Below are 11,677 nucleotides of genomic sequence, written 5' to 3'. Positions count from 1 at the left end.
TATAGCATGGCTACTTTGTCTTTCGAGTATAACCTACGATTCTTTCTTTTATAATCAAAGTCTTTCGAATTCGGTTCACGTTATATACTATATCATACTTAAGTACAGTCAAACTTGTCTATGGTAGCCATACCAAGGCATTGGTCACAGTAGACACGTCACTATAGAGACTGTGTGAGTGAAAGGAAGGGAAAAGCCAAGGACCATAGTACATCGGAACCACAATGCAGCGTTTATCTCCAGTACAGGTTCGAATGTATTTTTGCACTGCTGCACGATATCTATTTTAAAACGTTTGTCAGTATTTGACGTTCACGTTCGAAATTAATGGGTTCGAAGTAGGCATTTGTACAAAATGGCAACAAAAAGTATTCATTAAGTTGATAATATGTTTGCCGTTATTACCTTCCTCTTTAGTTTCCGGCCTCTCTGTCGTCTTGCCTCCCCCGTCGTTATCAACAGGCCCCTGGTCAAGAGAACGCTCCGCCATTTTAACTCTCGTCCATCAAAACTCTAAAGGCGATTCTGACCATCGAGAGGGAAATAAAATCTCCACTTCACTGTGATGTAGTGATTTTCGCCACACGTCTGTGTTTAGCCAGGCGAATGTGACAAGCAGTAGCTGGTTTGTGTTGGAGCTAGCCGAACAACCATGTCCGTGTCGCCGGGACGCAAATACCTTACTGCAAAGGATCATACTCCGTGACGCTTCACTACGAAGGTGTCAACAATCTTGTGTATTTAGACTTTCTTCATCTAAGACGTTAAAATGGGGGTGGTTGAAGCTTAAGATATTCACAGTCAACGTGTTGGGTATGCAAAATCTTGAGAGTTTCATCTTGCCTTAGCCTCTGTCACGCATTCAAGACCTCCCCAATGTCACTCACCTGGGGACCAAATTGGACCTTGACCTTTGTCTTCCCACATGCAAAATATCATCACGATCCATCCAGAATTTGTTAAGTAATGCTGACCACAAATATCCAGAAACACTCACACAGACGCACAAACACATCAGAGACAATACCTCCATTTTTAATGGAGATAACAATCGCTGTAAATAAGCAGCAGCGCTTCCTAACGATATTTTGCGGAACTCCAACCATCAACGTACCTTCCAGCGTTACGTTTATCCTGGTCGTCGAGTCGAGTAATAAGTCACCAATAAAAGATGGAAAAGGTCAATATGTGCCATAACTAAGGTACCCCTGGCATAGAAATATAACAAAGTCATTCTTATTTACTAGTTTTCAATTATTCCTGCTACAACTAATGCCAGTATGTTATTAAACGACTATGGAAAGTTTGGAACAGCATAGTTTTATGCTGTTGTGACTTTCCTTTGGGATCACGTGGCTGCTAATTGTAAATAAAGGTTAAGAGAGTGGTGAATTGGAATATGGTGGCACTAACAGTGCTGGGAGTGTTGGCTGTTGTGTGGGGTGTGTACACCGTCTGGACGTGGTGGCGGGAGAGAGAAATGCTTCCAAGGGTACGTTGATAATCTGTAGTCCTTTGAAATGAACGGGAATTTTGTATGCCGGTGTCTGATTGGTCCTCCCAACGTTCTGGGGTTTTTTGTGTGTGTGTGTGTGTGGGGGGGGGGGGGGGGGGTTATGGCAAGTGTTTGTATGGCATGTTTGACTACCTGATTTGCTGGAACGTTAAATATGTGGATCATTTCACAAAGACGGGCAAGATAACAATAATTAGAGTGATTAATGTCTATTTGTAGGTACCTACGTACAAAGGTCATGTGTGACATTTGGTTCAGGGACACCACAGTTACATTGCGGGAGGCAAAGAGACACACCTCCAGGAGTGTCCCAGAAAATAAATTTAGGGTAGAACGGATGATTTTCACCGGTAGAAAAAGTGTACATGAGGGGCATGTGAAGAACACCGGTTCTGCCTTTGTATTGAAAAATTGACTTAATATTATTGATATTATTAAATAGAGTTAACGTATGCCATCTGGTGGGATACAGAAGCGATTGCCATTGTACATCCATCAAAAACCAATATCTCATTGATCACCAACGGCTCCTTGTCTGCACGTTCCAAATGACTGGTCACCATAACGGCATCATAGCCCAATATAAAAGCCAATAATGTGCCACGGAGTATGTGACCTACGGTCTCTTGTATGTATTTCATTACATTTTATTACCTGAGTGCGGATGTCAACAAGGCTTGTAGTTAATTAATGATGGAATTCAGGCAGTATCAATTTTATCAATGTACTGAGTTCACGCTGTATCATTGGAAAATAACATCTGAATCTACTATCTTGCATCTACACCCATATAAACATGATGGCGACTGTCTCTAAATGTTCTCACCCACGTGACTATGACGTAGGCATAGGTCACCATGCTGGATAGTTAATAATAATAAAAAGTTGTTAGGTAAATTTGAATAGTATGTGCTATCACATTATTATTGCATTATTACACACATGTATTGTACACGAGAAATCTTATAGCTTTGACGTTTAGACTTATAATTCCGATCAAATATGTCGAGGGTGAAATTACGTGCAAGCACATTGCATGCACATCCTTGACGTCATATAACCATCCTACGAGAATAATGTTATCGTCCCCAGCTTGTAGATAAAACAGTCCTTATCACGGGATGTGACTCCGGCTTCGGGAACCTCCTGGCCAGGCGGCTGGACCAGCTCGGCCTGCGGGTGTTCGCGGGCTGTCTGACCGAGGCCGGCGTGGCAGAGTTACGGCAGTCCTGCTCCGAACGGCTGCAGCCGATCCGGATGGACGTCAGCAGCTCAGACAGCGTGCAGCAGGCCTTCCTGGTGGTGACGAATAGTGTGGGGAGCAAAGGTATGTGGGTCTTTAGTCGGAGTTGTCTGTGTCTTGTTAATCATGATTTCTGTTTTGTAAATTTATCTATGACTAAGATATTGTATGTCAATACAAAATACTTCCTTTACAACCTACATACATGATCTGATCAAGTTATTTGCAAAATAGATTGGTCAGATTGTAGAACGATATACACTTGGCGCGCACCATACATACCCAAGATCGTATTATCGCTTTCAGGACTTTGGGGTTTGGTGAACAATGCTGGGATCTTTGGACCATTAGGAAGCGTTGAGTGGCCTTCCATAGCCGATTACCAGGTAAACCATAGCCATGTATATTCTGACATTTTTCTAAGGTCATAAATACATATATATAGGACACAAAACAATAATAATAACACACGGCTGGGATGACCACAGTCACAGCATTTCTTTAAAAAAATAGGACTGGTCTGAATACAATCGTTTGTGGACAAATTATCTTGTACATTGTCTCTCATAATTCCACCCGATGCCATAATACACCCGCATAAGAAAAAATACATAGATCTAAAGTGATTCAAAGAGATATACCAATTCAGCATCAGTAACGGCCTGGGGAAAATACACCTCAGATATCTAGGTTTTCAAGATAGTCTTGATAAGGCATCGCAGTTAACAATGGTTTTTGATGTGGTGGTATCATGTCACTTACAGGATGCATGACCCTTTGAGTAGATGTTACATACAATGCTAAATCTCTTGATGTAACGTATTAGTATGAATAGCTTCATCATTACATGTAGTAGTTAATAGCTAGTTATCAATAGCTTGTAATGTTCACCCCTCAAATTATGTCATCTCCTTAACAATTTCTCCTGACATAAATTAGAATGAAACGACTCGACCTGTCCGTATTTACTATCAAATAACTATTTCTATTTTTTTCTTAACTTTCTCAAAGGCAGTTTTGAATGTCAACCTTCTTGGGATGATTGACGTCACCAGAACCTTCCTGCCGTTGTTGAAGAAGACACATGGTCGCGTCGTTAACGTCTCCAGTGTTGGCGGGAGGCTAGCAGCCCCGTCCTCCACTCCATATTCTGTATCCAAATATGGCGTGGAAGCCTTTTCCGACGCCCTCAGGTGTGTGTTCGTTTGTGATTGTTTTGATTGTATATGCATATACCGTTGGGCCAACGGATATTCGGGTTGAGTGTTATCATACATACATGTACTGTTGCTTCAACTGTAGTCGTCGAAGTCCTTTTTATTCAATGAAATTTCATGATGCGTGACGTTTTCCATATGTTGTGATTTCATCGTTGATTTACATGAAATACTGCTTACTTGCCTTCACTGCTGGTTGACGATGGTCGCATTCAATTCCTCTTCTCGCCCGTGCTGATAATCTTTGTTGGGAAGCTATTTTTTTCAAGAACTATACAATAACAGAGTGGTTGTAACTTGTCCCTTCCTATCTACTTGACCCATGCATCACGGGTCTAACTGCGCATACACAGTTTGATGATTTGTATACGTAGGTAACATATCACAGTTGAAGGCCCTGAGATATCAACAAATCACTTCAGAACATATATAGTAAGCATGGTCAACACAAGAACTGTTGACACGTCAGAGGTAATGACCTTTGACCTGCTCATACGACGCTCAATCAGTAAACACGCGTATTATGGACATATTCATTTGGCTAATATTGTCCGTATTTCCACATTACACAGACGGGGCATGAGGTGTTTTGGGATCAGCGTGCACATCATTGAACCCGAAAAATTTAGCACATCGATTGTGCAGGAGGAGAACGTTAGGAGGAGTTTGCAGCGCATGTGGGAGTCCCTGTCGTCGGATATGAAGGCGGAGTATGGGAAGGACTATGTGGACGAAAGTAAGTATTAAGGATTTTCGGCTCTGCATGAAGAAAATTACAAACACTCTAATTATTTTAAGGAACTATGAGATCTTCCATTTTTTTTTGTTTTTCATTCGTACCGGTACCTGTGTTGGGGTTCGACTCCTCGCCACTGTGGTGATGGGGCAGTGATTGCCCAGGTGCGACCATATCATGAAAATGTGAAGTTCTGTCCATTCACGCTAGGGGGTACTCCGCCATACTAATGGAGATGTATTGTAGGTAAATCAGTTTCGATCATTAATCACCGTAAAATGGCTTTTTCTCAAACAGTGACGTCCCTTTACGCTCTTGGACACGAAATTCTCTAACAAAACAAATATAAGTTGTATATAAGTTGTACATGTGTTACACGACCATGTCAGCTTACTACGCTTTAGAGCGTAACCACGTCAACTTGACATTGTGCTAAATATGATAATCATTTTCACCAAGGAGCTCCTTGTTTTCACTAAATATGTCTTACCACAGTTCTTAAAGGATACAGCGATGGCAGTTACAAAGACCCCACCATCGTTGCCATGGCAATGGAGCATGCGCTGTGTGCTGCCCGCCCCAGAAGTCGGTACGAGGTAGCCTGGGGAGCGCGATGGGTCGCGATGCCGCTGACGTGGCTGCCGACTGATGTGGGAGACTACGTCATCAGGCTGATGCTTCCATGGATGACACCTGTCCCTGCCGCTTGTAGGGAAGGGAGGTAAAATATCTAAGGGTGAATAGCAAAGTTCAATGACTGTGTACACCAGATGATGATGATGATGACACAAGCAGAACGTTTCAGTGACCGTCTGTCACCTTCCTCGGGGAAATACTGACTATTGTTCTACCATATGCACTGTGTCGCTGTAACAGTGAAGCGTTTATACATTAACACGCCACCTTTAATCCAGTGGTTGTGCTATGAACGTTTGATACCAGTTCCTGTGCGCTGTCACTTAGTTATAAAGTTGTAGTAACCTACTTACAGGAACTTTATTATCTTCTTAGTTTCTGTGTAAGTTCGGTGACGGATCTGATATTGTACACCAGAGTAGTTCTAAGTAAGGTTGCACTCAACTAGTGACTCTAGTCGCAACAACCACGATGCTTTGCGCGTGGCCTTGGTTCTCTTCGGAAGTGATCTATGCCACTTTAGACACGTAACCCCAGGTACGTTTGGGGCATACCTGTCTGGTGATAGCAAATCATCGTTGGAGTTTTATGATATTAAGTTTATCGTTAGGCCATGGTCCAAGGAAGAAGTCCTCAAATATAATCATAAGCCGTTTCACGGTTAGTGCTGTGCATACGCGATGTGTATGTGAAGGACCCTAACTTGTATAAATGTAGTTCTCATCTAAACCATGTTTGATACCATGTCCAGATGTGTTTGTTTATACCTGATGGACCTTCAAATTTGAGACATTTCCTACAGCACGTCAAATGCACGCTCGCATTTCGAACCATGAACCGGTTTATAGGGTGCAGATCTCGAGCCGTTGTCCACGTGTTCTGTGCCGTGATTTCAAATATTTAAAACGGTTATGCCCAGTGGAATTCGGAAGGATGCATATGCCCTGAATTAGAGGACGGGTGTATTATCATCATTATCATTGGACCCTGCCCTCAACATCGTAATAAATAAACAACAACAAAAAACAACATATAATGATATATGGCATTGCAGTTTACTGGATTCAGTAAATAAATACTTCAATCTTCCGTTTCAAATTGCCTACAACTTTGCACTGCCTGGTGGTAACATAGTTATTTAGTAGAAATTGACTTGGTTGTCTCATGCTGTCTTACATGTCTTACTAGTTAGTCATCTCTATCCACTTTCGGTTATAAAAGAACATGTTAACTAGAAAAATCTCTCGGTTTTAAAAGATGCGAAGATAGCTAATCAAGCATATTCAAGCATTTATCCTGTGTAACATCGGCATGAAGTTACTGCTAACTCTAACAAATTATCATATTGAAAGGTAAGACCATTTTCATTTGATTATACGGATGACCTAGACCAGACGGCTGTCGGTATGTCTGGTAATGTAGCAGACATCCTGTACTAAATTATGTAGTAAGTGGTAGGACAGAGCTGGAGAGGCGGGTCATCGTTTACATGACTGTGTTGTGTAAGAATAAACAGGGCAGTAGTTTTCTAGGCTAGACCTTGTGAAGGTTAACATTCTTGCAACTTCCAGCTTGCATTAAATGCAATAAAACACTACTGTCGACGTCGGTGATACCAACAATCCATTTGTCATCCTTGGATGTCTTTATGCTCCTCCTTTGCACGCGGCAGGAACGGGAGCCATCCATGGTGCCACTACTCGTATGACGTAATCCCCCAGGTCAGTCGGCAGCCAGGAGATGGGGACCCACACCCGCCGTGTTGCCTGGCCAACCACATAGCGGCTCTTAGGATGGGCAGCACACAGCGCATGCTCCATCGCCATGGAAACGGCAGTCGGGTCATCGCCTTCATCTTCGTTGAATCCTTTGTGCACTGAGATTGATTATAGATTATAGATAGTTATTGAAAAATCACGTCAAAATTTCAATCGCAGAAATAGTGCAGTATGTACCACGGTACCTTTGCACCATTGTAGTACAATTATTGCACAACAGCAGCAATTTCTGGTCTTGTTTCTTATAGATACTGTTATTTGAAGACGTTCAGATCATACGGGTCTTGATTACAATGTTTTCATTTCGGGAGGTTGAAACAGATAGAGGGTTACCATAGCATGGTCACACCTGGGTTATTATGCTCGGCTTCAGAAATTTTAAAAGATTCAGAAATTATCAAATCAACCAAAATCATGACTATGCTTGAAATAAAAGTTTGATTATTGAACCCTGATGCTGACTACAACAAGTTGCCTCACACCGATACAGATGCACTTCGACAGTTGACTCACTTTCATGGACGTAGTCCAGCCCATATTCTTCCTTTGTCTCTTGGGACTGTGACTCATAACAGCCGTACATGTTCCTTCTGATCGCCTCCTGTACAACTATCCCTGTCCGGAACTTCCCGGGTTCAATGATGTGCACAGTCACTCCAAAATACTTCATGCCCCGTCTGCGTAAAAAAATAAGCAAATATAGAAAATATCAGAACTTCGTTTTTTCTAAAATATATTCCTGCATAGATATCAACATAACATAACAAGGTAAGAGATGGCATGACATAACAATATAGCATAGATGAAATATTTCAGAAAACCACAGCATACAAAGGTCAGATATGACCAGTGATCCTTCTCAACTTTGCCAGATCTTTTATGACGAATTTGTATAAAGACAGTACTAGTGATAGGTCGGATGGCAGCAATGACCGCGCCAGAACAACAAAAAATCACCGCATCTGAACAACTGTGAACAGAAAGGCAGAAAAGGACATAGAAAAGTTCAAAACACCAACCTGAGGACGTCCGAAAATCCCTCCGCGCCATACTTGGACACAGTGTATGGCCCTTGAAACGGGACAGCTGTCCTTCCGGCACCACTTGTGACGTTGACGACACGACCACGTGACTTCTTCAACAAGGGCAGGAAGGTTTTGGTGACGTCGATGAGGCCGAGTAAGTTGACATTCAAAACTGCCTGTTGGAGATATATATGCAAATATAGAGCTAAGGTGGTGTATGTATATGGTATATGGTTTATATAACAATAGATCAAATCCCTCTCACATGTCGGTCTAATTTTAGTTTATAAAATATGCAAACAAGATATTGATTATCATTACATATGTGTCAACTGATAACTTCCTGTAACTCTACTATGGACGTAACTAGCGTATGAAAAATATTATGAATTGCAAAAACACTGACAAACATACAGGACCAAAGAATTACCCCCCTTGAATTATTAGCGTCTTCCATTGACCTCATGACCTGAAAATAACAGTAGTTCTAGCACTTCCTACTTCCATGGGAATTTTGATTCCGTCGCATCCTGCCAGTCTCCGATTGCACCCTCTTCATTCTCACATTTTGTTCACTATATTTAGATAACTTCGGACACACAAGAACACAAACCTCCATACACTCCAAAACATCCGTGCAATAACTGTATGATGAGCTTTAACCTCTTACCCGGTAATCTTCTATGGTAGGCCACTCAACGCTTCCTAATGGCCCAAAGATCCCAGCATTGTTCACCAAACCCCAAAGTCCTGAAGACGGCAGATATCATTGTAGTGTTTTTTTACAATGTACTGTAAATTCATTGAATACGTTTGCGGTGCAGATAAAATTCTGCGGTAGGTGTGGAAATGATATGGTATCGCGGTGTTTTAATTTCTATCACTATTGCAAAGGAGGGCCTCATTTACATCATTCATATCTAACGATGTTAACCTACAGATAACGTCCAAATGCCACAAGTATGAAGCTCCCGTCATTTGCCATTATGGAATTATATAATTTTGTCATTCATTATGGCATTTATGCAAAATTGATCACATAATTTTTCATTATTCTTCTTTTTCTCAGTTACATATGTCACATGTTCGAATAGTTCTATCATGTGATGGAGCAGTATCATAAAATTTCCTCATCAACACGCAAATTAGATTCTGATTCTTGAAAAATATGCACAGAATGGGTTACACAATCAGTAGACATTGTTCCACATACCTTTGCTCCCCACACTATCCTTCACCACTAGGAAGGCCTGCTGCACGCTGTCTGAGCTGGTGATGTCCATCCGGATCGGCTGCAGCCGTTCGGAGCAGGACTGCCGTAACTCTGCCACGCCGGCCTCGGTCAGACAGCCCGCGAACACCCGCAGACCGAGCTGGTCCAGCCGCCTGGCCAGGAGGTTCCCGAAGCCGGAGTCACATCCCGTGATCAGGACTGTTTTATCCACAAGCTGGAAGTGATAAAAAAAATCCATTTTCTATCTTTAATGCAATTGAAGGCTCAATTTGCATGATTTATATCCAACAATGTTCATCTACACGTAAATCTACTTGTAAGAAGTTCCCATCATTTACTAGTGATTATACAAATTTGATCAGAAGTTTGCTGCAGTGTTGTAGCAAGCCGCCAGGTCTAACTATTTCAAGGCCTTATCAAAACCTACCCACATACCAAATATCAATACTAGTATACCAGTAATCCATCCAGGCCTTCTTGAGCTAAATCATTACAGACGGGGTATCATTACAAAAGGGGTATCAGTACAAACGGGGCATCATTACAAACGGGGTATCATTACAAACGGGGCATCATTACAAACGGGGCATCATTACAAACGGGGCATCATTACAAACGGGGCATCATTACAAACGGGGTATCATTACAAACGGGGCATCATTACAAACGGGGCATCATTACAAACGGGGCATCATTACAAACGGGGCATCATTACAAACGGGGTATCATTACAAACGGGGCATCATTACAAACGGGGTATCATTTTAGCAACGCATGTCAGGCCTTTTAATGAAATGACACATTGTCTTCATAGGATCTGAAAAAAAAACCAGCAGATATATGATCTCACATACACAGCGCGACCTATGCACATTTGGTGAATAATTATTATTAAAGCTTTCAAATGATCCACAACAAAATGAAACTTAAGTAACAAATGAGATACGATCGTCCAAAATTAAGTTTCCAAAGTTGTAGCCTTTTTTACTTGGGTGTTTGTCTATTCTGGGATAATAACTCTCAGATCTCTGCCAACCAAATACCCTTTCAAGTTCAACCCCTCGGGATCCTCGGTTGAACCTTTGACATGTATTCACGGTCACGTAATGGGGAAATCTGCTGAACAGATGTATGCTACTTTGCAGGAGGGTTCTGAAAACATTCCTTTGTCTGAGATTTTTTTTTCACAATGCAAAACTACTGCACCATATACGTCGACTTGTAGGCATCAAGCACAAATATCATATACACCAATAAGCACATATACATCAAGCACATATGACATGGTCGCCAAAGACATCTGATAGATGACTGGGAAAATATGGCAAGGTCGTGTAGCTGGAGGGCAGCTAGCTAGATCGTAACTTTGAATGTCTGTCAACATATTCAACACGCCTGCGGGCGATCTTTTTCTCTTGTGCCTGTGACCGCCCAATTTACACTTATGTCATAAAACAAACTGCAGTACTGCACATGATAGTCTACTACTGTAGTACAGATCCGTGTCCGGTTTACACTTTTGACCTACTTAGCTGCAGCCCACTGCTAGGCAGCCTCGCCGTTTAGCACGATAGCCCAGCAGCTATGCCATATCCTTGTCGTCGTCTGCCACCGCCAAACGAACCCTTTTCAATATTTCTATAGATAGCTCATTAACGATGTGTTACATACCCTTGGAAGCATTTCTCTCTCCCGCCACCACGTCCAGACGGCGTACACACCCCACACTACAGACAACAGTCCCAACACTGTCAGTACTGCCATCATGACATGAGAGTCCAGCAATATGTCCACACAAGGTAGTCAACGCGCACCTGGACAAACTCTTTGTCGTGATGGTGTGACGAGGTCGATGGGTCGTAACCTGACCATTCGGAATGCAGTTTAGACCGGTTTACAGATAGTCACCAGTCAAACCAGTGGGCAAAATTGCAGCTTGCGTAGAAATCGTTAGGAAGCGCTGCTAATTACAACCAAATGTCAAGGAGTATGTCAAGGACAACTTGTCCCGTCACAGAATGCACGTGATATAATTGTTCGTTAACATGTTTGGCTAGTGGCAATTCATTTCTCGTTTTTAAGGTGGGGTCACACCTGCGTATATATTCAAGTCCGTATGACGCGCGCATGGGAGTATTTGCCTAAATCAGGCTCCACAGGTCGTTGTAAAAATAATGGAAATTGGACAAACGTAAACAGGTAACATGTCAGACGAGTTAGCTGGGTCGCTAACCATACTTCTCGGTCAGCTTACTCATCTGGCATGTTATGCACTATTTTTCCCGCGACCTG

At 42.2% G+C, this 11,677-nt stretch overlaps 3 protein-coding genes across 3 annotated transcripts in view; 1 reads left to right on the top strand and 2 right to left on the bottom strand.

The window, feature by feature from the left end:
- Window positions 1–934, bottom strand: part of LOC118412174 — a 23,718-nt gene extending 22,784 nt beyond the window's left edge. Inside the window, exon 1 of the mRNA XM_035814891.1 lies at window positions 406–934. Coding sequence (XP_035670784.1) covers window positions 406–490 — 85 coding nt within the window. The 5' untranslated portion in view covers window positions 491–934. The remainder of the gene's footprint in view (window positions 1–405) is intronic.
- A 433-nt stretch (window positions 935–1,367) lies between these two features.
- On the top strand, window positions 1,368–5,877 carry LOC118412173 (retinol dehydrogenase 16-like). Its single transcript, XM_035814890.1, has 6 exons — window positions 1,368–1,492; window positions 2,609–2,843; window positions 3,066–3,145; window positions 3,771–3,952; window positions 4,549–4,712; window positions 5,208–5,877. The coding sequence occupies exons 1-6, from the start codon at window positions 1,400–1,402 to the stop codon at window positions 5,435–5,437; spliced, it is 984 nt and encodes a 327-aa protein (XP_035670783.1). The 5' UTR covers window positions 1,368–1,399; the 3' UTR covers window positions 5,438–5,877.
- Window positions 5,878–6,826: 949 nt separating this feature from the next.
- On the bottom strand, window positions 6,827–11,302 carry LOC118412029 (retinol dehydrogenase 16-like). The gene is made up of 6 exons (XM_035814618.1): window positions 11,057–11,302; window positions 9,365–9,599; window positions 8,822–8,901; window positions 8,146–8,327; window positions 7,640–7,803; window positions 6,827–7,224 (listed from the first exon to the last, which is right to left on the bottom strand). The coding sequence occupies exons 1-6, from the start codon at window positions 11,150–11,152 to the stop codon at window positions 6,995–6,997; spliced, it is 987 nt and encodes a 328-aa protein (XP_035670511.1). The 5' UTR covers window positions 11,153–11,302; the 3' UTR covers window positions 6,827–6,994.
- Between the last annotated feature and the right edge of the window lie 375 nt (window positions 11,303–11,677).

Source organism: Branchiostoma floridae, chromosome 3 (assembly GCF_000003815.2).
Source record: "Branchiostoma floridae strain S238N-H82 chromosome 3, Bfl_VNyyK, whole genome shotgun sequence".
Classification (NCBI taxonomy): domain Eukaryota; kingdom Metazoa; phylum Chordata; class Leptocardii; order Amphioxiformes; family Branchiostomatidae; genus Branchiostoma; species Branchiostoma floridae.
The sequence above is the reverse complement of the archived record's forward strand: the minus strand, read 5'-3'. Positions and strand labels throughout refer to the sequence as shown.

Coding starts and splice junctions, on each gene's coding strand:
- LOC118412173 (XM_035814890.1), top strand. CDS start 1,400: ATGGTGGCACTAACAGTGCTGGGAGTGTTGGCTGTTGTGTGGGGTGTG. Junction 1,493..2,608: donor AGAGAGAAATGCTTCCAAGG/GTACGTTGATAA, acceptor TATCGTCCCCAG/CTTGTAGATAAAACAGTCCT. Junction 2,844..3,065: donor GAATAGTGTGGGGAGCAAAG/GTATGTGGGTCT, acceptor TATCGCTTTCAG/GACTTTGGGGTTTGGTGAAC.
- LOC118412029 (XM_035814618.1), bottom strand. CDS start 11,152: ATGATGGCAGTACTGACAGTGTTGGGACTGTTGTCTGTAGTGTGGGGT. Junction 9,600..11,056: donor AGAGAGAAATGCTTCCAAGG/GTATGTAACACA, acceptor TATCACTTCCAG/CTTGTGGATAAAACAGTCCT. Junction 7,804..8,145: donor GGATTTTCGGACGTCCTCAG/GTTGGTGTTTTG, acceptor TTTTTTACGCAG/ACGGGGCATGAAGTATTTTG.